Raw genomic sequence first — 21,413 nt, 5'->3', positions numbered from 1 at the left:
ACTGTCTTTTTGCAGTACAAATATGTTAATGTTTCTGAAAGTTTCAGCCATAGCAGTATTATGACAGAGAAGTGCTAATATCATGTATGAAACTGCCTAATTCACTGCTGTACTCACAGTATGCTTACTTCTAAAACATTGTCATTTTTTATGCATCATCCTTTCATCTTTGGCAGTCTTATAAAATGGTGATAGCACCACCTGCCTCAAAAGGTTGGCAGGATCAAAGTGATTGTGCTTAGTGTGGTGCCTGCCAGCTAGTAGCTGTCTAATAAATTGAGGCTGTTGTGGTGGTAATGATATTTAAATTATTGTGGTTTAGAAATATGGGATTCATTATATCATAATGATTAATTGGGGTCTTGATAATGACTGGTTTAATATAGAACTTTTCCTTATTGACAGCCCTTAGCATTAAAGTGTTGTGCCTATTTATCTTTTGAGATGCCATCTTTAAAGTTTGGAGGCATGAAGTTTCTTCCTTGCTGATATGAATGCTTTTCTTTCAGCAACACTTCTTGTTGCTGTAAATGAGCTTCGTAGGAGTGCTCGGGCCAAAGGAATGTCACTTTACAAGTATGGTATGTATTTTAGAAACCTAGGTGTATTATTTCATCTTCTTTGTTTCCTTAAAATTGCCTAGTGCTATTATTGCTTTGTTCCATATAGATGTGTACAAAATATATCTCAGTGTCTTCCCTATGTGGCTCTTACTTATATATCAGCTCTTTTAAAAGAGAAATGTAGTGTAATTTGAACAGCAGTACTTTATATTTGGATTTAACTTATGTGAACTACAGTATTTCTGTGTATGCTTATATAACTTGAGAAAGTAATTTGACTTTAAATATCTGTTATTGTTAACATTTAAACCAAGAAATTATATTTATATTGAACAGGTTTTAAAAATCAGGATCTCATACATTTTTTAATCTTAATTTTTTTTTTTTTTTTTGGCTGCACTGCACAGCTTGAGGCATCTCAGTTCCCTGACCAGGGATTGAACCCTAGTCACAGCAGTGAAAGCCTGTAATCCTAACACTAGGCCACTAGGGAACGCCTTCTTAATCTTAATTTAATTAAATTAATGGATACTTATTAAAATGTTATCTGATAGTATTAAATTAAGATTTCAAAAGTTTCTTTTCTTGTCTCTACCCCAATGATTAAGTAATGGAAAGTCGTGATCCTAGTACAAATGTTATATTATTGGAGGATACTGCAGCAGTGTTGGGAGTGACAATAGCAGCCACTTGTATGGGCCTTACTTCTATAACAGGTAAATATTTCTCAAATTACAGGTGCTTTATTTGTGCTACTAAAATAATTCTCTAATATGTGGGAATTTTCCTTTATATCATTGAATAATTTTAAGCCAATAGATTGTTAAATGTGAATTTCATACTAACCATTTGTTTGTATAAGACAAATAAGATGGTAAAAGTGTTCAGATTTTTGAATTAGAAATTTCTTAGAAATAAAGAAGGCTGCTAATAGAGCATTTCTGTAATGCTCGAAGCCTTTCTAGCTGTGACTTAATAAGTTACACAACTATACAGAGCTTTAAGTTCTTTACCTATAAAGATATTAATAATATTTGTCCTAGTGACCTTACAGGTTTAAGATAATATATGAGAGAGAACTTTAATAAACTCTGAAGTTTAAAATAAATATACATTGTAGCTCTTGTCCATTTGTCTTTTTCTACTATTAGTACCAATAATAACTGCTGTTGCTTTCCTGTTTCCTTGATTCTTTAGTTGCTTCCATCCTCATTTTGGTAGCTAGATAAATGTTTTGAAGGCCAGTACAGCACAGGCGGATAAGAAGACAAAAACCATTTTATTTTTATTTTCTAAGACAAAGGAACCATTTAGTATGAAAAGACTCAATTTCTGAGGTTGGAATTCTCTTGAAATGGTACTACCATTCTTACCTGTTTGTCCTAGCGTATTTTAAATAATTTTAGGTGATGAGCTTCCACAGTTCTGCAGTATTTCTTAAAATAGCCTGAAATATGAATAGGTCTTTCTCATTTTGAATGTATATTTTAAGAGTAAACTAGCATTCTCTGATGTTCACTGTGATCCAAAATATTTCTAATTGTTTTGATCGTTTTTCTGGTTGACCTTACCATTTTAGACATTTTTTTAGACCTAAATTATTACTTAGCAAAATTTTAGGCTTAAGGAAAGTGTGACTTGATAGGTAAGTTGACTTTTAATAGATTTTTTTTTAACGTAGTATTATAAACCAGTCAAATCAAACTTATAAAAAGTTTTGTTTCAAGAAAGTTTCACAATTATTTTTATTTAATTATTTAAATTGTCATTTAAATTAAATAACATGCCAAGAAATAAATAAAATATTTTCCAGCTAATAATTCTGTGATTTCTGTAGGATTATTAATAGATGTGTATTTTAAAATGAAAATAATTAATTAAATTTGGACTTCTAAAGAGCAATATTTGATTTTGAACTCTGTAATTACAAACTTGCTAGTGGATTATGTTTTACAAATGGATATGTTTTTACACTTTAGTAATACAAAATAAGTCATTCAGTTTTTAGTGTTATATTTTGACTAAATGTTAATAAAACTAATGTAAATTGCGATTTTTTTAGTAAAACAAAAAATACTTTATCAAGCATTAAGAGAGTTAAATTTAATATTGACATTTGATCTTTGGAATAAAAAGACTTCATTATAAAAGCCTTGTGTGTAAAATTTATTATAAAGATTTAAAGTATAATATTTATTTATGTCTGTTATATAAATATTAACCTATGCATTCATAGATAGTAAATCAACTCTTCTCATTGGTTCTGGAAGAGAATAAAGCGCTAATAACCTAAGGCAAACTTTAGAATCAGAATCATCTGGCAGGATTGGGAAGGCACATAATGCTAGACCCACACCCACCCCACCGCGAACCCCAGATTTCTGATGTAGAAGGTCTTGAGCGAGGCCTGAGAATTTGCATTACTACCGTGTTCTTGAGTGATGCTGACGCTGCTGGTCAAAGGACTGCACTTTGAGAACCACTGCTCTGAGGTAGCCATTAGAGGCAAGGAATTAACTTCCTTTTTTTTTTAAATCTAGAATGGTACTAGCTATGTATCATTCTTGGTTGAATGAGATAAGAGTACCTCATATAATTTTTTGTATGGGTTAGTTCTTTCACAGAATCTTGGTAAGAATAAGACATAAAAATGGTTATTTCTTTTAGCTTTTGATTTTACAATTATTTTGTCAACTTGAGATAGGAAAAGTGCTACTGATATATCAAAAAGAAATGGACTCTTCATTGTATTATTAGTATGTCTCTCATTTGAAAATGCTCTGAACCCTCACCCATGTGACCAGGTGCAAGAAACAGATCATAAGTAATTCAACTGCCTAGAATAGTAAAACTATTAGGAGGAAGTCATTAAAGGAATTAGAAATGAATTTACAGTCCCTTGATTTACTAATTCTGGTTCTTTGCTCACTAAAGCTCATTGAAATAATAGAAAATGTTAATTTACTGACTTCTTTTGTGCTTTTATTTAGGCAATCCACTGTATGACAGCCTAGGTTCTTTGGGTGTGGGCACCTTATTAGGTGTGGTCTCAGCATTCCTCATCTACACTAACACAGAAGCACTCTTAGGGCGATCCATCCAGCCAGAACAAGTACAACGGCTTACTGAACTCCTGGAGAACGACCCATCAGTAAGGTCAGCTTATTCCAGTGATGCTGTTAAGGTTTACAAAAACGTATTAAGAAATAGAAATGCTTGTTTTGTAAATACTTCCAGAAGAGGTTTTGAATTCCTAGCCTTTAGAACTTTTTTTTTTCTTTTTTTTGGCGGTACGCGGGCCTCTCACTGCTGTGGCCTCTCCCGTTGCAGAGCACAGGCTCCGGACGCTCAGGGTCAGCGGCCATGGCTCACGGGCCTAGCTGCTCCACGGCACGTGGGATCTTCCCAGACCAGGACACGAACCCGTGTTCCCTGCATCGGCAGGCGGCCTCTCAACCACTGCGCCACCAGGGAAGCCCTAGAACTTTTTAATCTTATTACTTTGCAGCATGGCAACCTTACAAGAAAGCAAGTGAAAGCATGTAGGACACTCCCTAAGTTTCCTTTTAAATTTGTATATCTTTAATTTTTAGAATAAGGAACAGTTAGATGATGTAATGGGAACAGAAGTTTGTAAAGTATTTGCCTCTTTAATGTGGAACCACTTATATGAAACCTTCATATTTGTGTTTGCCTTATATTTGTATTATAATTCCAAATTAAATATATTAAACTTAAGATTTTTATTCATGGGGATATGATTACCAAGTTGAATATAATTTATACTTTTTTTGAAAATAGACTTCTTGTTTTAGATTATATTAAATGTTTTTTCCATATAATCTTTATCTTTAAATGATATACAAATAAAGAATTGAAGAGTTAGGAGGTAATCAGAAGAGATGTAAAGTTCTATTCTAATAGGACTTTTTATTGAACTTCAGCAGCAGTGTAGTTTCAGAATGAAGGGGAAGGAACAGTCCTTTAAAATCCTGCTTTTGGGGACTTCCCTGGCAGTCCAGCAGTTAAGACTTCACCCTGGTTGGGGAGCTAAGATCCCACATGCCTCGCAGCCAAAAAACCAAAACATAAAACAGAGCAGTATTGTAACAAATTCAATGAAGACTTTAAAAATGGTCCACATCCAAAAAAATCCTGATTTTTCTACTACTTACCTACATATGCATATATAAACTTTAAAATAAGAATGTATTTTTCCTAATTAAAATCTTTAAGTTAAATCTTTTAAGAATGACCTCTAGGACTTCCCTGGTGGCACTGTGGTTAAGAATCCACCTGCCAATGCAGGGGACAGGGGTTCAAGCCCTGGTCCAGGAAGATCCCACATGCCGCAGAGCAGCTAAGCCCATGAGCCACAACTACTGAGCCCATGAGCCACAACTACTGAGCCCATGTGCCACAACTACTGAAGCCCATGCGCCTAGAGCCAGTGCTCTGCAACAAGAGAAGCCACCGCAATGGGAAGCACACGCACTGCAGTGACGAGTAGCCCCTGCTCACCACAACTAGAGAAAGTCCGTGTGCAGCAAGGAAGACACAACACAGCCAAAAATAAATAAATAAATTAAAAAAAAACAAATGACCTCTATATCTTCAGTAGAACAAGTGAGTATGTGAGTAGTAGATTTATATTCTAAGCTCTATATGTTTACTCTTAAGAAGTAATTACCTACTGGATCAAGATTTGAAATTGAGCATTCTTAGAATCAGTATTAGGCTTAGTAACTTAATGTGAGATACTCTATATTAATATCCTTCCCTTGTGATGTCTTTGTCTGATTTTGTTATCAAGGTAATACTGACCTTATAGAATGAATTGGGAAATGTTTCCTCCTCTTCTGTTTTTTTAGAAGAGTTTATAAAGAATTGTTATTATTTCTTCTTTAAATGTTTGGTAGAATTCAGCAGTGATGCCATCTGGACATGGGCTTTTCTGCATGGTTAGTTTTTTGATTACTCATTCTATCTCTTGTTATTAGTTTATTCGGATTATCTATTTCTTCTTGTGTCAGTTTCAGTAGTTTGTGTCTTTCTAGAAATTTGTCCATTACTTCTAAGTTATCTAATTTGTTGGTGTACAGCTGTTCCTAGTATTCCTTTGTAATCCTTTTTATTCGTTTAGGTTTGGTACTAATGTCTCCTCTTTCGTTTCTGATTCTGGTAATTTGAGTGTTCTTTCTTTTTTCTCTTGGTCAGTCCAGCTAAAGATTTTTCAATTTTCTTGGTCTTTTCAGAGAACTAACTTTTGGTTTAATTGATTTTCTTTGTTTTTCTCTTCTCTGTTTCATGAGTTCCTCCTCTAATCCGTATTATTTCCTTCCTTCTGCTTGCTTTAGGTTTAGTTTGCTCTTTTTCCAGTGTCTTAAGGTGGTAGGTTAAGTTTTTTATTTGATATCCATCTTCTTTTTTAATATAGGCTTTTACATTTATAAACATCCTTCTAAGCCCTGCTTTCACTGCATCCTATAAATTTTAGTATGTTGTGTCTTCATTTTCATTCACTTCAAAATATATTCTAATTTCACTTTAGATTTCTTCTTTGGCCATTGGTTAATTAGGGGAGTGTTGTTTAATTCCACATATTTGTGAGTTTCTCAAATGTCTTTGTTACTTCTTACTTCATTCCATTGTGGTTGCCGAACATTCTTTTTATTATTTCTGTCATTTTAAATTTACTGAGGTTTGTTTTATGGCCTAGCATATGATCTGTCTTGGATAATGTTCCATGTGTACTTGAGAATAATGTATATTCTTCTGTTGTATGGAGCATTGTGTCTGTTAGATTTTATAGTGCTCACGTTTTCTAGTTCCCTGTTGATCTTCTTGCCTAGTTGTTCTATCCATTATTGAAAGTAGGATGTTAAAGTCTCCTGCTGTTATTGTTGAATTGCCTATTTCTCCTTTCATTTCTCTCAGTTTTTGCTTCATGTATTTTGGTACCCATTTGATAGGTATATGTGTGTTTATAATTTTGCATATATTGTTTATAATTAAATTCTAAAAAAAGAACTGTAAATGGAAAGACTCACTGTGGCAAATTTGAAATTTTCTGGAATAGTGATGATCTGTAGATTAAATTGTTGGAAAAAATAAATGTTAGTATTCCAGGAAGTTCATACAGTTTTTTAATCAATGTATTAGTTATCTATATTGCTCTGTGACAAATTACCCCAAAACTTTGTGATTTAAAACAACATTTATTACCTCACAGTCTCTGTGGGTCAGGAATCTGGGCACGGTTTACCTAGGTCTCTACCTTAGGGTTTCTCATAGACTGCAGTCAAGGTGTTGGCTGGGACTACAGTCATCTCCTGGGGAAGGATCAGCTTCTAAGCTTTCTCATGTAGTTATCAACAGGATTTAGTTCCTTGCCATGTGGGACTGTCCAACATGGTAGCTTGCTTAATCAAAGTATGCAGATTGAGAAGACAATAGATATTGAGTATGAACACGATAAAAGTCACAGGTTCATCATCTAATCTTGGAAATGACATATCATCATTTTGCCGTGTTCTGTTGGTTAGGAGCAAATCGCTAAGTCTAGCCCACAGTTGAAGGAGAGAGGGTTGCACAAGGGCCTGAACACAGGAGGGGGTTGTGGGGGGGTCATTGGGAACCATGATAGAAGCTGCCTATCACAGTTTTCTGTCTGCAGTTAGTTATGTGTAAGAACATAGGGAAGAAGTATATCAGAACATTTTTATTAACTGCTAATTAAGCATTAGTCAGATCATGAGTATTTTAAATCTTTTGTTAAGACTGAGTTAGATATGCTTTTTTTAAATGAATAAATTATATAACCTCTTACCAATCTGGACAAGTTCTATTTCAGTCTGGGCATACATCATAAATATAAAATCATTAATTCTTATTTTCATCTATACTTCTTTATTCACATAGATAAAGAATTTTAGACTCAGTATTTAGTAACTTGCTTAAGATCTCTCAGAAATTAGTCAGATGTTTTAAGAGTACTTGGATTCTCACTTAGGCTTGTTTTCCCAGTAGGATATCTCTATGTCCTCAGAATTCAGAGTGTTTATAATTTTCTTATGTATCCTCTAAAGAAAAGATATTATAATGATTACTCTAGAAAGAAAGGAATTTCTCAGTAGTTTTCTGGAGAAAATTGATTCCTGAGGATTAGGGCAGGAGGTATGGAAAAGCAATTATGCTTGAGCGTCTGCTTCCTTTTCTGGAAGGCAGAATGGTATAATGGAAAGACCACTAGGTTTGGGTATCTAAAGATCTGGGGGTGAGTCCTGGCTTTCCTGTTGCCTAGATGAGTTACCTTAGGCAGGTCACTTATGCCCCTCTGGGATTGTTTTATCTGTAAAGTAAAGATGCCATCTTAATCTACTTCATGAATGTCATTGATTAAATGCCTGCTGTGTAATTGGTAGCATATTAAACATTTTATATATGTTGGTTCATCATTCCCCACATCAGTCCCATTAGGTAGTTATTATCAACCTCATGCTAATGGAGTACTTCACAGAGTTGTATGAAGACTTTTAAAGAAGCTATTGAAAAAGGGAAAAAAGGATTATAAGATAAAATGACAACATTGTAGAAAAGCAATTTTTTTTGTTTTTTAGAAAAGCAATTTAGAGTTGATTTTTTAATCCACAAACTATGTAGTTCATATATATACAAATTACCATAAAATAGTATTTATTGTTTACACCTTCGTATGGCATTATGCAAAAAGAGCTAAATGAACATTTGTTTGGAAAATGATAGGTGGTGCTTAATGGCGAACACTCTGAAAGCCATCTTAGTCCATTTTTCATCACTGGTAGTAAAAAACAAGAATTCTAGACTTTTTGCCATTAAAATGTATGTCTGTGTATATAAATTTGTATGTATTGTTATTGGTTGCAGGGCAATTCATGACGTTAAAGCCACAGATCTAGGATTAGGGAAAGTAAGATTTAAGGCAGAAGTAGATTTCGATGGACGAGTTGTTACGAGATCGTATTTGGAAAAACAAGATTTTGACCAAATGCTACAAGTAAGTTAAAGTATTTATTGATTTCTTCTTATATAGCCAAGGGTTATAAAAATTACTTCCTAAGTAAATAAAACTTTTTCTTTTATAAGTCTTAAAAGTCACTTCAGGTTTCAACTGATTCAGACAGTAGAAGAGGTAACTTATTAAAGTGCTTGTTCTGTGCCAGGCGTTTTATATATGTTACTTTATTTACTGTCAACAACCTGTGAGGTAAAAAAATAATATTTTCATTTTTATATATAGGCCAATTCAGGCACAGAAAAATTAAGTAACTTGCCTAAAATTGCAGAGCCATCATATGGAATCAGATGTGAATTCAGATCTCTCTGACTCCAGAATCCATGCTTTTTTTATTAAGAGTCCTTTAAAAGAAAATTTATACAGGATAATATAATGAACAGAGCAGAAGCTACCGCTTGCCTTTGTCGAATATTAACATTTTACTGTACTGTACTTGCTTAAGATCTTAAAAAAAGAAAGAAATCATTACAAAAATATTACAGCCCTTGTTTCTCCTTATAGATCCCATTCTCTTTTCTCCATCCCCAGAACTCACAATTATCTTGAATTTAGTACCTGTCATTTCCATTCAGTTTTTTATACTTTTCAACATATTTTTCTTAGCGTAATATGTAACATTTTAGATGTTTAAAAATTGGTATAAATTGTATCATAATGGTTTCCTCTGTAAGTTGCTAAACAGCATGTTTTTGAGATTCCTCCTCCGTGTTAATATATATACCTCTAATTAATTTACTTGCTATTTAATAGTCCATCTTACTAATATGCTGCAGTTTGCTTATCCAGTCCCTACTTCACGGACAATTATATTGTTTCAAGTATTAAACTATTGGAAACAGTGCCACAGTGGCATTCTTATAGATGTTTCCTTGTTTGCATGTGCAAGAATTTCTTTAGGGCATTACATAGCTAGATTTAAAGTATAGGTGGGCCATTGGATGAACATATCTTCAACTTCCTTAGATATTGGCAAATTGTTCTCCAAAGTGTGTCAATTTAACTCCCACCATCAATGTATCAAAGTTTCTATTGCTTCATATTTTCGCTAGATTGTATTGACAGTTTTGAAATTTTTATCATTATGATAGATATGAAATAGTATCCTGTTGATTTAATTTATATTTCCCTGGTAGTAGTGAGGTTAATAAACATAGAAATTTATTGACCATTGGGATTTCCTGTACTTGCTTTGTTCGCTTAATTTCTGTTGTTCTGACAGATTTATAAATGTTTTATTTTTAATATGCTAGATACTAATCCTTCCTCAGTTGTGTATATGCAGATAACTTTCTAGTTTATAATTTATCATTCCACTTTGTTGTTGTACAGAAGACTTAATGTAGTTTTTAATTTTATGTCAAATTTGTAATCTTTATGCTTTTTATTATCTTTCTTGAGGAACCCTTCTGTATCCCATTATCATAAAAATATTCTGGTTTTCTTCTAAAAATTTTAAGGTTTGTTTTTTACCGTTAGGTTTTCAATCCACTTAGAATTACTTGTTTAATGGTCTGAGGTAGGGATTTAGTAATTTTTTCCTCTAAAAAAATAACTTCCCCAGCACTATTTATTGATTGTCTATCCTTTTCCCACTGATTTTGCAGTGCTACGGTCTGTAGACCGTTGTACTCAATTTTTTCTCAAATTGAGTTTTGTTTTTGAAATATGTGGTCTATTGCCTATGGCTTGAAAGTTTTTCATTTTTTATTAAACTTAACGGTGTTGGTTATAATTTTTAAAAGAAATTATCAGTGTACCACTATGACTTTCTTAAGAATCTGTTTCATTTTTCTGCTATCATTTTCTTTATAGGAAATTCAAGAAGTGAAGACTCCTGAAGAACTAGAGACCTTTATGCTTAAACATGGAGAAAATATTATTGATACTTTAGGAGCTGAAGTAGATAGGCTTGAGAAGGAACTGAAAGTAAGATATATTCATAATAATAATATAATACAGTGTCAGCTACTTTTTGAGTACTTATCTATGTCAGGCACTATGCTAATTGCATCAGTTGTGTGCTTTTATTTTCTCAGTAACCCCATGATGTATCAGTAGTTATGGGCAAGAAAATGATTGGGTTAGAGAAGTTGGATTCAGGGTAGTATAGGACTTGCGATTTGAACCTTTGCTGTTCAATTTCAAATTCCATACTTTTAACCACTATTCTATACTGCTTGCTTAGTTTCTAAAATAATCGTTTTTTTTCTTGTTTGTTTTTCTTTAAATAAGAAGCGTTTCTAACATTTCTAGAGAAAGGTAAAAGGGAAACTTTAGACTCTGTTCTAAAGTTAAAAAAGAGTGTGACCTTAAACATATACATACATACTGCTTTAGCCCGTCTGACATTATTTTATATTTTCTGTTTGTTTCTGTTCAGTTGGAGATCATTACAACCTGTTGGTTTTTTACTGAAATATTACCTAACCAGACTGCCTTTAAAAAAGTGTCAGTGCTCTCAAATTGCCATTTATTGACATTTGAATTCTAATTGTTTGCAATGAAGAAAACTTGTAAATGATCTTTAACGTTTATAACTTGTTGAAGGCAATGTATTTTCTTTAGCTGATGTTGATTTTTGTTTAATTTTGTTAAAAATTGAAGAGAAACAAAGACAAAAATTGAAGGGAAACGTTTCTATCACTATTTTACTATCTTTTAGAATCTAGATATGTGATCAGATTAATAGAAGCACTTCAAAAGAGATGATTTTGTTAATGTTAATATTATAGTTCATGAGCTTATCAGGCATGATTTTCAGAATTTCTAGATGAACAATTCTCGATATTTTGGTATTAGGATTCTTAAAAATTATTGAGGACTCAAAGAGTTTTTTTTAGTTATATTTATTTATATTTACCAAATTATTAATTAAAATTGAGAAATTTAAAAATATTCATTTAGAAAACATAATAAATGTATTTCATATTAATATAAATAACAGTTTGAAGTAAAGTAACTATAGTTTCCAAAATGAAATAAATAGAAGAGTGGTATTTTACATTTTTACAAAAATCTAAGACAGCTAGATTCCCATTTGTGCTTCTGCATTCAGTCTATTACCATACGTTATTTTGGTTGAAGAATATGAAGAAAAAGGAGGAGCCTTTTTAAGTATTCTTATAGTCTTTCCAGATACTTGGTATTCTCTTTTAATATTACACCAAAACCTGACAACCGGTAACCTCTTAAAGCATAGTTGTGCTGTGAAATCTGAAACCATATCGATGAACTTTTCATATACTGTTTGTGAAGTTAGGGGGCACAGTCCAGAAGACCACCTTCATTTCTAACACCAGTTGCAAAGTTCAGGTGGTTCCTAAGACCACCCTCAGGTTTGATAATTCACTAGGAGGACTCACAGAACTCACTGAATGGTTTATTATAATGAAAGGATACAGATTAAAACTAGCCAAAGGAAGAGATGCATAGGGCAGAGTTCCAAACCTGGAGTTTCACTTGTCCTCTCCCCATGGAGTCATGGACGGTGTTATTTTCCTGACAGTGGTGTGTGACAGTTTGCATGGAGTATTGCCAACCACAGAAGCTCAACCGAGCCTTGGTGTCCAGAAATGTTCTTGGGGCTCTGTAGTTGACTGCTTGAGTGGATGACCTTTCATCTCCAGCCCCTCTCAGGAAGAGCCGACACCTTTAGTTTCCACCCGCTTCTGGAGGTAGAGCAGATACTGTGTGGACAAAGATAAACAAAGACATAATTATCAGGCAGAATATTCCAAGGACCTAGAGATTACCTCCCAATAGCCAAGAGCAAAGGCCAGACCTCGCTTTGAGTATGATTAGCAGTCTCCTATACACTATTATATTAAAATCTGTTGGTCTGTCTTTATACTCTGATTGAATCTTTTTTTTTTAACATCTTTATTGTCTGATTGAATCTTTGTAACCCATGCTTGACTCTTTAACATTATGAATTGGTCATTTGGAAAATACTGGCTCACTGAATTTGTGCACATCATGCAAATGTTGATACATTTCTAAGTAGTGGGAAGCTGTCAGGCTTATGGTGGTGGATATGAGTTTTTCAACATTCTAATTTTGACTTGAAAGCTTGCATTTTATTATTAGCAACAAATACTGTTGTTTTCCTTGAAGTAGTAGACTCATTTTGTTTATTTCTTAAGAAGATGCCTGCCAAATACCCAAATTTGAATAACCATAGTTTGTTAGTTATTCTTTCAAGTAAAAAGGGTGTTGAGATAAAAACCGTCTGATTGAGCTCATTCAAGCAATCACAGGGATGCTTTTCCTTGTGACAACATCAGACTTCAGCGTGAAGCACAGCTTCCCATTTTGTCACCGAATATTTTTTTAAAGTGTATTCAAGGGTTGAAGTTTAATAAATCAATACTTTTTACTACTTCATGAAGGACATTTTAAAGTGAAACTGGCTTTTTTTTAAAAAAAAAACCAACTGGGTGGCAATAAAGGAACACAATGACTACCAGTATGATTTGGTGCAAGTTGCCTTGAGTTGTGTGAAGGTGCCAGCAGTTTTATCCATGCCATCAGAGGAAATGTCAGCATAGTAAAAAAAGGCAAAAAATACCTTACTGTAATTATGAGAATAGTTTTGACCTCGGAGTCCCCCCTGAAAATGTCTCAGTAACCCAGTAATCCTTGAACCATGCTTTGAATACCATTGTTCTCCATAAAATGTGAGATGATTATTTTTTTGCAAGGTGATTGGAGAATGAATAAATGTTGCATTTCCATTCTATCTGTTTTTATTTCCCTGGCAAGGAAAATAATGGACTTTTAAAACTAACTATTTTGGCTTTACTCTTTAATAGAAACAGTGTCAGAAGCCGATTTAAGAATAATCAACAAGTTGGCCATTCTTAATTGTATTTATTACTCTTATCACAATCAGATATGCTTATTATTATTTTTTAAGCTAATTTTGTGCTTTAACTAGAAGCTATTAAATCATTAATAGACTGAATTATCTCGTGTTTTTGAATTATATAAGTCTTTCAAACCAAGAAGCCACATTTTGCCTACACTTTCAGGTGGAAACATCCCTAAGGTGGTAATAAGGTAAATTAATCTCAAGTGAAAAGAAAGTTCTTCATAGTTAAGGTACCAGACCGAGAGAATGCATGAAAATAAGCTGATTTTCTTTTGAAAACAAAAACTTTGTACATTGGTATTTTCGCTCCTTTTTAGTATCTAAGCATAGTTGCCTTCTAAGTTTAAATTTTAATAATTATTGAATTACTTTGGAAGGTCACACTCAGTGATAAAATTCTGCAGGATTATAGCCATCTCTTTGAGTAAATGCCATTGATCTGAGTGTTAGAACAGGCGATATTTTTGGCTTGAAGTCTGTAACTTATAGTGCTATGTTACAAATAATAGAGGCTAATTTATAAAGTCCCATATTATAATGTGAAATACATCTTGTTCTTATTTTGAAATTGTTTGAATTGTTAACGTAGATTTTTGTTGTTGTTCTACCTCTATATTCAATCAGTAGATAGGCTCTTGTCCTATATCTCCATGAAGTTTTTTTGTTTGGGGGGAAATAATTCTATCGGAAATTAATTCAGTGGGAAGATGCCATAGCAAATTTCTAATAAATTCCAGTTAAATGCTCTGCCCTTTACTATGTCTTTTGAATCTCTAATTACATCCTCCTGTAGTATTTTCTTTACTTGAGTCTACAGCATTGTAAAATAAATTATGTAATTTGGTTTTTATCTCTGTATAATATGAGTGTTGGAAAAAAATCTGTGATGTGTAAAATATTCCAATTCGCATTGAACAGTGCCTGGGACATAATAGACCAATAAGTATTTGGTGAAAAAATGAATGAAAATTATAAGTTGGACACCAATTATTGATTTTCAGTTCTATTTAACAGTTATATATTCATGAATATATGAATATATTAATTTCTACTATGCACATGATATCTTGTTACACACTAAACATTAAATTTTAAGGATATTAATCCTATTTTCTCATTCATTCAGCAAACACATTGTGTGTGTCTGCTTTGTAATGGACACATACATTTTAGGAATTTGGTTAATTTTCTCTCTGAAAACTTGATTTTAAAAAGCAGAGTAAATTAACTTTTTAGTTTCTTTTTCTTAAGATCAGATTTTTTATTAGTATACATTTGTTATATAGTGCTTTTTAGATTGAATAATTTTAAACTTTCCATGAGCAGCTAAAATTTTTCAAGTCATATTGGGATGAGTAAGGGTTGATTGGAATGGGAAAACAAAATTCAATTTCATTTCTGTTTGAGGCAGTCTTTTTTATTCCATATTGAATTTAAGAAATTCTAGACAGAGGGAATAGTTTAAGATAAAGAAAACACTGAGAACAAAAGTGTCATCCGCCACCCCCTTGTGGGGTCCCTGGTCACTCTTACCTTGGGACCCAAGAGGAAAGCACCCCTAGGTACAGTTGACCAGCACTAGTTGTAAGAAAAATCCCAGTGCACACTAAACAGAATGAGTGCTGTAACTGGAGCTACACTCCAGTATTATACCAGGTTTTTGTCTTTATAATTAAATTTGTGTAACATGAATAGTATGCAGATGTTCCTGGGATATTATTTTTTAAGCTAGGAGTTATTAATCCTGACTGATTATTAGAATCCCTTAGAAGAGCTTTTTCCCCCTTGTTGATTTATTTATACGGGTTTTATCAAATAATACAGTTTACAAAATCAGAACTGAAAAGCTTATTATACAAAAGTGTCACCTGCCTCGCCTTCCTCAATCGTTAGTTCTACATTTTAGAGAGAACCATTTTTAATACTTTTAGTATTTTATATTTACTGCCGTATTTCTACGTAAGATTCTGACATTGCTCCTCCTAACTTAAACATTTCCTCTTAGGTAGGTATAGGTTTAGTTATTTTATAAGTCTCTTCTGTCCTGCAGTCTCACAATATCATTATATTCACTTTATTAAACTTTTAATTCCCCCCCACACATTGTGTTAGATGTCCTTCCTTTATGTATCCATAGAGGAAAAATCCCCTCAAATCTTTACTTTGCTCTGTAGTAGGAGACTATTACAATCGCCTGCTTACTTACCTGTATTTCCTCACTAGAGATAAGTTCATTCAAGGCAAGTGCTGTTTATTTCCCGTTCATTTTTGTATACTTCAGTGCTTGGTACAGTGTAGGCATATAATAAAGATATTTTTAGGGACTTCCCTGGTGGTCCATTGGCTAAGACTCTGCGCTCCCAATGCAGGGGGCCCAGGTTCGATCCCTGGTCAGGGAACTAGATCCCACATGTTGCAACTAAAGATCCCACACGTGGCAACAAAGATCCCACGTGCTGCAACTAAGACCTGGAGCAGCCAAATAAATATTTTTTTAAAAAGATGTTTTTCATCGTTAATGAAATTCCTTAAGGTTTTTCACAATCTGGCTTCTGCCTGTCTTTCCAACCTCATTGCTTTTTGCAGCTGCTGTTCTAACTATACCATACTGCTAGTGCATACTTTCCAGGCTCTCTTGACTTTGCTCATGCTATTTCTTTCGTCTAGTCCCTTTTCATCATTTATCTGGAAAATTCACCGTATTCAAACCTTGTTTAGATACTATATCCTCTGTGAATTCTTTCTGGATCTCATGAGCAAAAGTAATCTCATGTTTTTGTTTCCAGAGTTATTATTTAGTACATTAAAATAGTTAGGAGCCTTGGGGTCTGGAGTCAGGCCTGGAATCTATCCTGGCTCCATCACTTACTAGCTGTGTGACTTTGGACAGGTTAATTTCTTTAACCTTCATTTTTCCCATATGTAAAATGGAAATAATTGGGTTATTATGAGGATTTTAAAACACACACTTCCCGTGAACCCCCTTACTTATTATTAGCATAGTACTTGACACAAGAGTAACCGCTCAATATATGTTAACTGGTTATTATTATTAGCTATAATGCTTTTTTTTTTTGGCTGTGCCAGGTCTTAGTTGTGGCAGGCAGCCTCCTTAGTTACGGCTCATGGGTTCCTTAGTTGTGGCATGCAAACTCTTAGTTGTGTTGCGGCATGCATGTGGGATCTAGTTCCCTGACCAGGGATCAAACCCAGGCCCCCTGCGGTGGGAGTGTGGAGTCTTAACTACTGGACCATCAGGGAAGTCCCTATTAGCTATAATGCTTTTGCTCGTAGAGGTTATTCATACACTTTTCTCTCTGGCTAAACTGAGTCCCTCAGGGTAAGGAGCAGAGTCTTATTTAATAATCATAGCTCTACTTTCTAGCACAGTGCTAGATCAAGACTATATGGAGTGTTACTAGAACATATAAAATAAGTTAATATCAGTTTAGTCTTTCAATTATTATTATTGCTTTGCAGTGATTTTCACCACAAATGAGCATATTTCCAGTGCTTTGCAGTGCTTGGCACATACTAGATTCTTAATCCATTATTGTATTAATGAACATATGGACAAAACTCAGGGAGGCTGGACTACTTACTATATATTTTATAGTGTATAACTGGCCTGTTCATCTATTGATCTTATGTTTTTCCCTCTGTAAATATTTCTCTTGCTAGTATGCTACAATGAAATAGTTTGACCAAATGTTTTCATTGGCTTTAGTGACCAAAAGGAATAAAAGGAAACAGAAAATTGTCTTTTGCTATTAATAACGTAGCGGTGATTTTTTTCCTTCCAGAAACGAAATCCTGAAGTTCGACATGTAGATCTGGAGATATTATAGACTTGATGGAATGAATCACCTTGGAGGGAGTCTTGGAAACAAGTTTGCCAAGACTGCTTTCCCACACTGAAGGAGTCAATGCCATTCAGAAGCCGTTTTTTTTTTTTTTTAAGATGGAGGAAATATTTATGTAAAGAGCAATTCAACAGTCCACAGAACTAAAACAACTTCTTCTAAGAGACATATTACAAGTTGAATCAATTTGAAAATCATGTTTTTATGTTTCAGCAGGAAACATTTTGGTTACTTAAATTGTTCATAATTTCTTATTTTAGCCTGTCATTGTGTATTGTACCTTATAATCATGTTTCCTTTCTTCACATTGGTAAAAAATAAGCAGCATCTGTAAGATTATGATTTTTAATTTTATTGCCAGTGAAGATTTCACTCCGTCAAAACCTGTCAATCTTGAACATTCTGGCTAAATCTTGGTTTGCGGTTTTTAAAACAGTCACTCCATTTCAAAGTCTGTCTTTCCTTATAGAATGTAGACATTATTTTAACGTACCTTGTGTTTTTTGCCCTGAGCACGAAGAGGAACACTTTCCAAACCTAGTTATCCATAAACGTTCATTCCAGAAAGGGCTTTGTTACTGAATGGAAGGAAGAGATTTCAGTACACTCTTTTTAGGTCATGCTACTTGCCATTTTGTAAAATTTCTTTTCTCTTCTTTGCTTTTTTTTTCCTTATTTAGTTTAAGTTTCCTAGTGATAGGAAATATAAAATAGCCCTAGATATTTCCATGGGCCAGTGTGATGACTGGTTTTTTGTTTTTTAACTGGCTTCAGTCCCATAATGTGTATTTACTAGGAGATAATGCATTTATAAGCATTTTAACATGTAAAGTGGACTAGAAATATTTATAATTTCACAGAAAAGACAGCATTTTATTTTTAATTTATTTTAAAAGAGGCACTACTTGTGTAAATCTGAACTGTGGGATAGTTCTTTCTTTGAGAGATAGAGAAGTAAACCTCTTATGCAGAAACTTGTGGCCATGACTTTTGTATAATATCATAAGACAGTAGTGTGTCTGTAACATGAGTTTCTTGCAGTTACAAATGGGCATTTAGCATACTGTATGATTATAATATTATGTGATAAGTAGCTTTCTAATGATCATAAGGTATCAAGATGAAAAAACATGCAATTCAGTAATTGAAAATTTAGTGCAAAACTACAGCTGTGTCTCCATTCATCAAAAGAATTCATATGCACTGTAAATTGTTCAGGTACCAGTGAGCATTGTCCATGCAAGAGTGGTAGCTGGGTGAATAATCTCTTTGCTAGGTAAGTGAGTGCTTAAGAACCTAGGTCAGTGTCTAAAAACTTACTTAGATTGAAGTTTATGAGTTATAGCAAGTTACAATGCTGGAAACAAAAAATAAACATTTGATTAAAGGGTTTGTAATAGTAATTTTTTGATTCAGAACTGTTATTTACTGGAAAATTGTGAAAATTTACATTGGTGTACACTTTTTACCACTACAAAACATTTTGTGTGCTGTACATTTTAAGTGAAATAACATTCCAATTTTATTTTTTAAGATATGAAATTGTTTTATACATATATATGTACATACATGCACACAATTTGGTTTTTTTGTTTGTTTGTTTGTTTTTGTTTTTTTGCGATACGCGGGCCTCTCACTGTTGTGGCCTCTCCCGTAGCGGAACACAGGCTCCGGACGCTCAGGCTCCGCGGCCATGGCTCATGGGCCCGGCCGCTCCGCGGCATGTGGGATCTTCCCGGACCGGGGCACGAACCTGTGTCCCCTGCATGGCAGGCGGATTGTCAACCACTGTGCCACCAGGGAAGCCCAATTTGTTCTTATGGTTTCAAATTCTTCACTCCTACTTTTTAAAAAACTTTTTTACCCATTATAATTAACTCTACTTTCTGTGTCTTCCTCCTTCCCCTTTCCCACCTGCCATTTTGTTTATTCCATGTCAGTGTGCCATGTGGGAAGGTACCAAATTATATCCAATTTCCTCCTAGTAAAATTACTCTAAAAATTTTCACATAGACAAGAATATTAACTCATTTAAAAAAAAAACCCAAAAGCTGATGTGCAGTAGTTTTCCAAATGGTAGATTTTTTTAAAGGACTCCCTGAAAGAGGCCAATTCCTGATATTTCTTTGGGTTTTCTAACCTTATTTTGATTGAAGTCATACCTATTCTTAAATAAAAATTGAAGGCTTATGTTTCTGTCCTTTCACTGCAGTTCTGTTCTGCACTGATACCTTAAAGTTTGTTTAAGTGAAATTTGACGTAAAGAAGTACAGCCTATCTAGGAATTTAATGTATGACATCACTGGTCCGTTTTTTTTTTTTTTCCTTCCTTTTAAACTAGAGTCAAGTTTGAATTTTGAAACCAGGGAATTTGGTCCCCTTTCTTTAAAAATAAGATAATATCTAGTTGTTCAGGTTTCTTATTTTTGTTGTTTTTCCAAATTAATACTTCTTACTTTGTCTTACCCTTATGCATAGTGTTCGAATATTTAAGCATATAAATCTTAATATTTTTAAGGAAGATAGCTTCTGTAGTAGAATAATTGCAAAAGTAATGTTGGACAGAGAAGAGGTCAGTCAAGGCCATGACTCCTGTTTGTATTAAGCTGAAATCTGGAAACCAGCAAAGGTGAAGTATATTTGTTTTCAGCTCTGGCTGTAAGTAACAGGGCCCAAACTGGAAGCTGGTACATTTTTTAGACCATGGCAGATGGGGGATGAGGGGTGGAGATCTATTTTTAAGTGGACCATGTTGGTGGCCAGTAAGTAGTATTCAGTTCCAAAGAGGGAGATTCCTGAACATACACTGAGGAAACTGTAAGATAGAATCAGATTGGAAATTTTTCAGGTTTTTTCAAAAACAAAGTTAATATCTGCATACATCCTCCTACACACCAAATAACCCAGAACAACAAAAGGGCATTAGGCTTGAATTTTGGGTGTATGATTTTAGTGTTACCTTAATTATCCTGTACTTTGGACAATGGTTTTTGCTAAAATTATATCATATAAAGGAAGCGGCTTAAGTTTTAAATGTGATAACTTTGGGGTAGAATGCTAGGAACTACAGAAAATTGCACAGGCATTTGGAATTTATACTGTTGTTCTTAGATGCATTTGTCAAGCTTTGGCATTTCCTTTAAATGTGATGACCCCCAATTTGCCAAACTGTCAGAAGTCAGTGAAGCAAAGAATTGAAGATAAAATGTTGATTCAAAGATTGTCCCCCCTAAATCCCTCATCCTGGTCTCTGAAATGGAAGTTGGGAAGGCAGTTATATAGAAGATTGGTCTGGCAGCCTTTATATTTGCATTTAAGTTTACTAGCATCCCTAATCTTGGTTTTATGGAAAAGAGAAAATTTTTGTTTCTGTTACATTGTATTTCATCTGTCTGATTTCTGTGGCAGGTTAAGATTTTCCTGGTCCATCAGGGTGCATTTTTCCTTAATAAATGCTGTATGTAAATAAGAGCAGTTCACTTCTTAGTTTGGGATATTTTCTGCTGATAAATGTTTGTTAAACACTTCTTTACCTCACGTGCTAACCTTTAAAAATCATGCCTTTGTTTTTGAACAGAATTTATTATTCCTTGAGTATGCTTGTTAGTTTGTGGGTGTCCTCATTTTACAAAACCAAGATATAAAAACTCTTAATTGTTTTATGATCCACTTTAAGTATAGAGAGAACTATTATTAATATACCATTAGGATGTCATGTAGGTTGGTAAAGTGCAAATTCAAAAAGTTATATCCCTTAGTGACACAGTATATGATTACACTTTGACAAAATAAGATTATTTAAACATGTTAGTTGGATTATTTCTTTTGGGACTGTGTCTATATAGTATAGTATATTTGGGGAAAAAATACAAAATTAAAAACACCGAAAGGTAGAACCTAGAGCCAGCCTGCGGAGGGATCCAGGTTGAATTCTATACTAATCCTGTAGGAATTGCAACTGTGTTTTCTTTTTCACAAGAAACTAAACCAAAGTAATTTGGTATTTTGAGAGGGCATATTTCCCACCCCAAAATCAAAATGTATTGAAAATAGAAGCACTG

General features: G+C 33.8%; 1 protein-coding gene across 4 annotated transcripts in view; it reads left to right on the top strand.

The window, feature by feature from the left end:
* The window catches only part of SLC30A9 (solute carrier family 30 member 9), a 72,319-nt gene extending 53,580 nt beyond the window's left edge, over positions 1-18,739 (top strand). For 3 of the 4 annotated variants that reach the window (XM_060148263.1, XM_060148266.1, XM_060148262.1), the window contains 6 exons: positions 510-581; positions 1,172-1,279; positions 3,554-3,719; positions 8,469-8,598; positions 10,432-10,545; positions 17,293-18,739. In XM_060148263.1, the coding sequence (XP_060004246.1) occupies positions 510-581; positions 1,172-1,279; positions 3,554-3,719; positions 8,469-8,598; positions 10,432-10,545; positions 17,293-17,337 (635 nt within the window). In that variant the 3' untranslated portion in view covers positions 17,338-18,739. The remainder of the gene's footprint in view (positions 1-509; positions 582-1,171; positions 1,280-3,553; positions 3,720-8,468; positions 8,599-10,431; positions 10,546-17,292) is intronic. The other variant, XM_060148264.1, reaches the window with a different exon arrangement.
* Positions 18,740-21,413: the final 2,674 nt, after the last annotated feature.

The sequence above is a fragment of the Lagenorhynchus albirostris genome, chromosome 4 (assembly GCF_949774975.1).
Source record: "Lagenorhynchus albirostris chromosome 4, mLagAlb1.1, whole genome shotgun sequence".
NCBI classification, from domain to species: domain Eukaryota; kingdom Metazoa; phylum Chordata; class Mammalia; order Artiodactyla; family Delphinidae; genus Lagenorhynchus; species Lagenorhynchus albirostris.
Note: the sequence above shows the minus strand (reverse complement) of the source record. Positions and strands in the feature narration are given on the sequence as shown.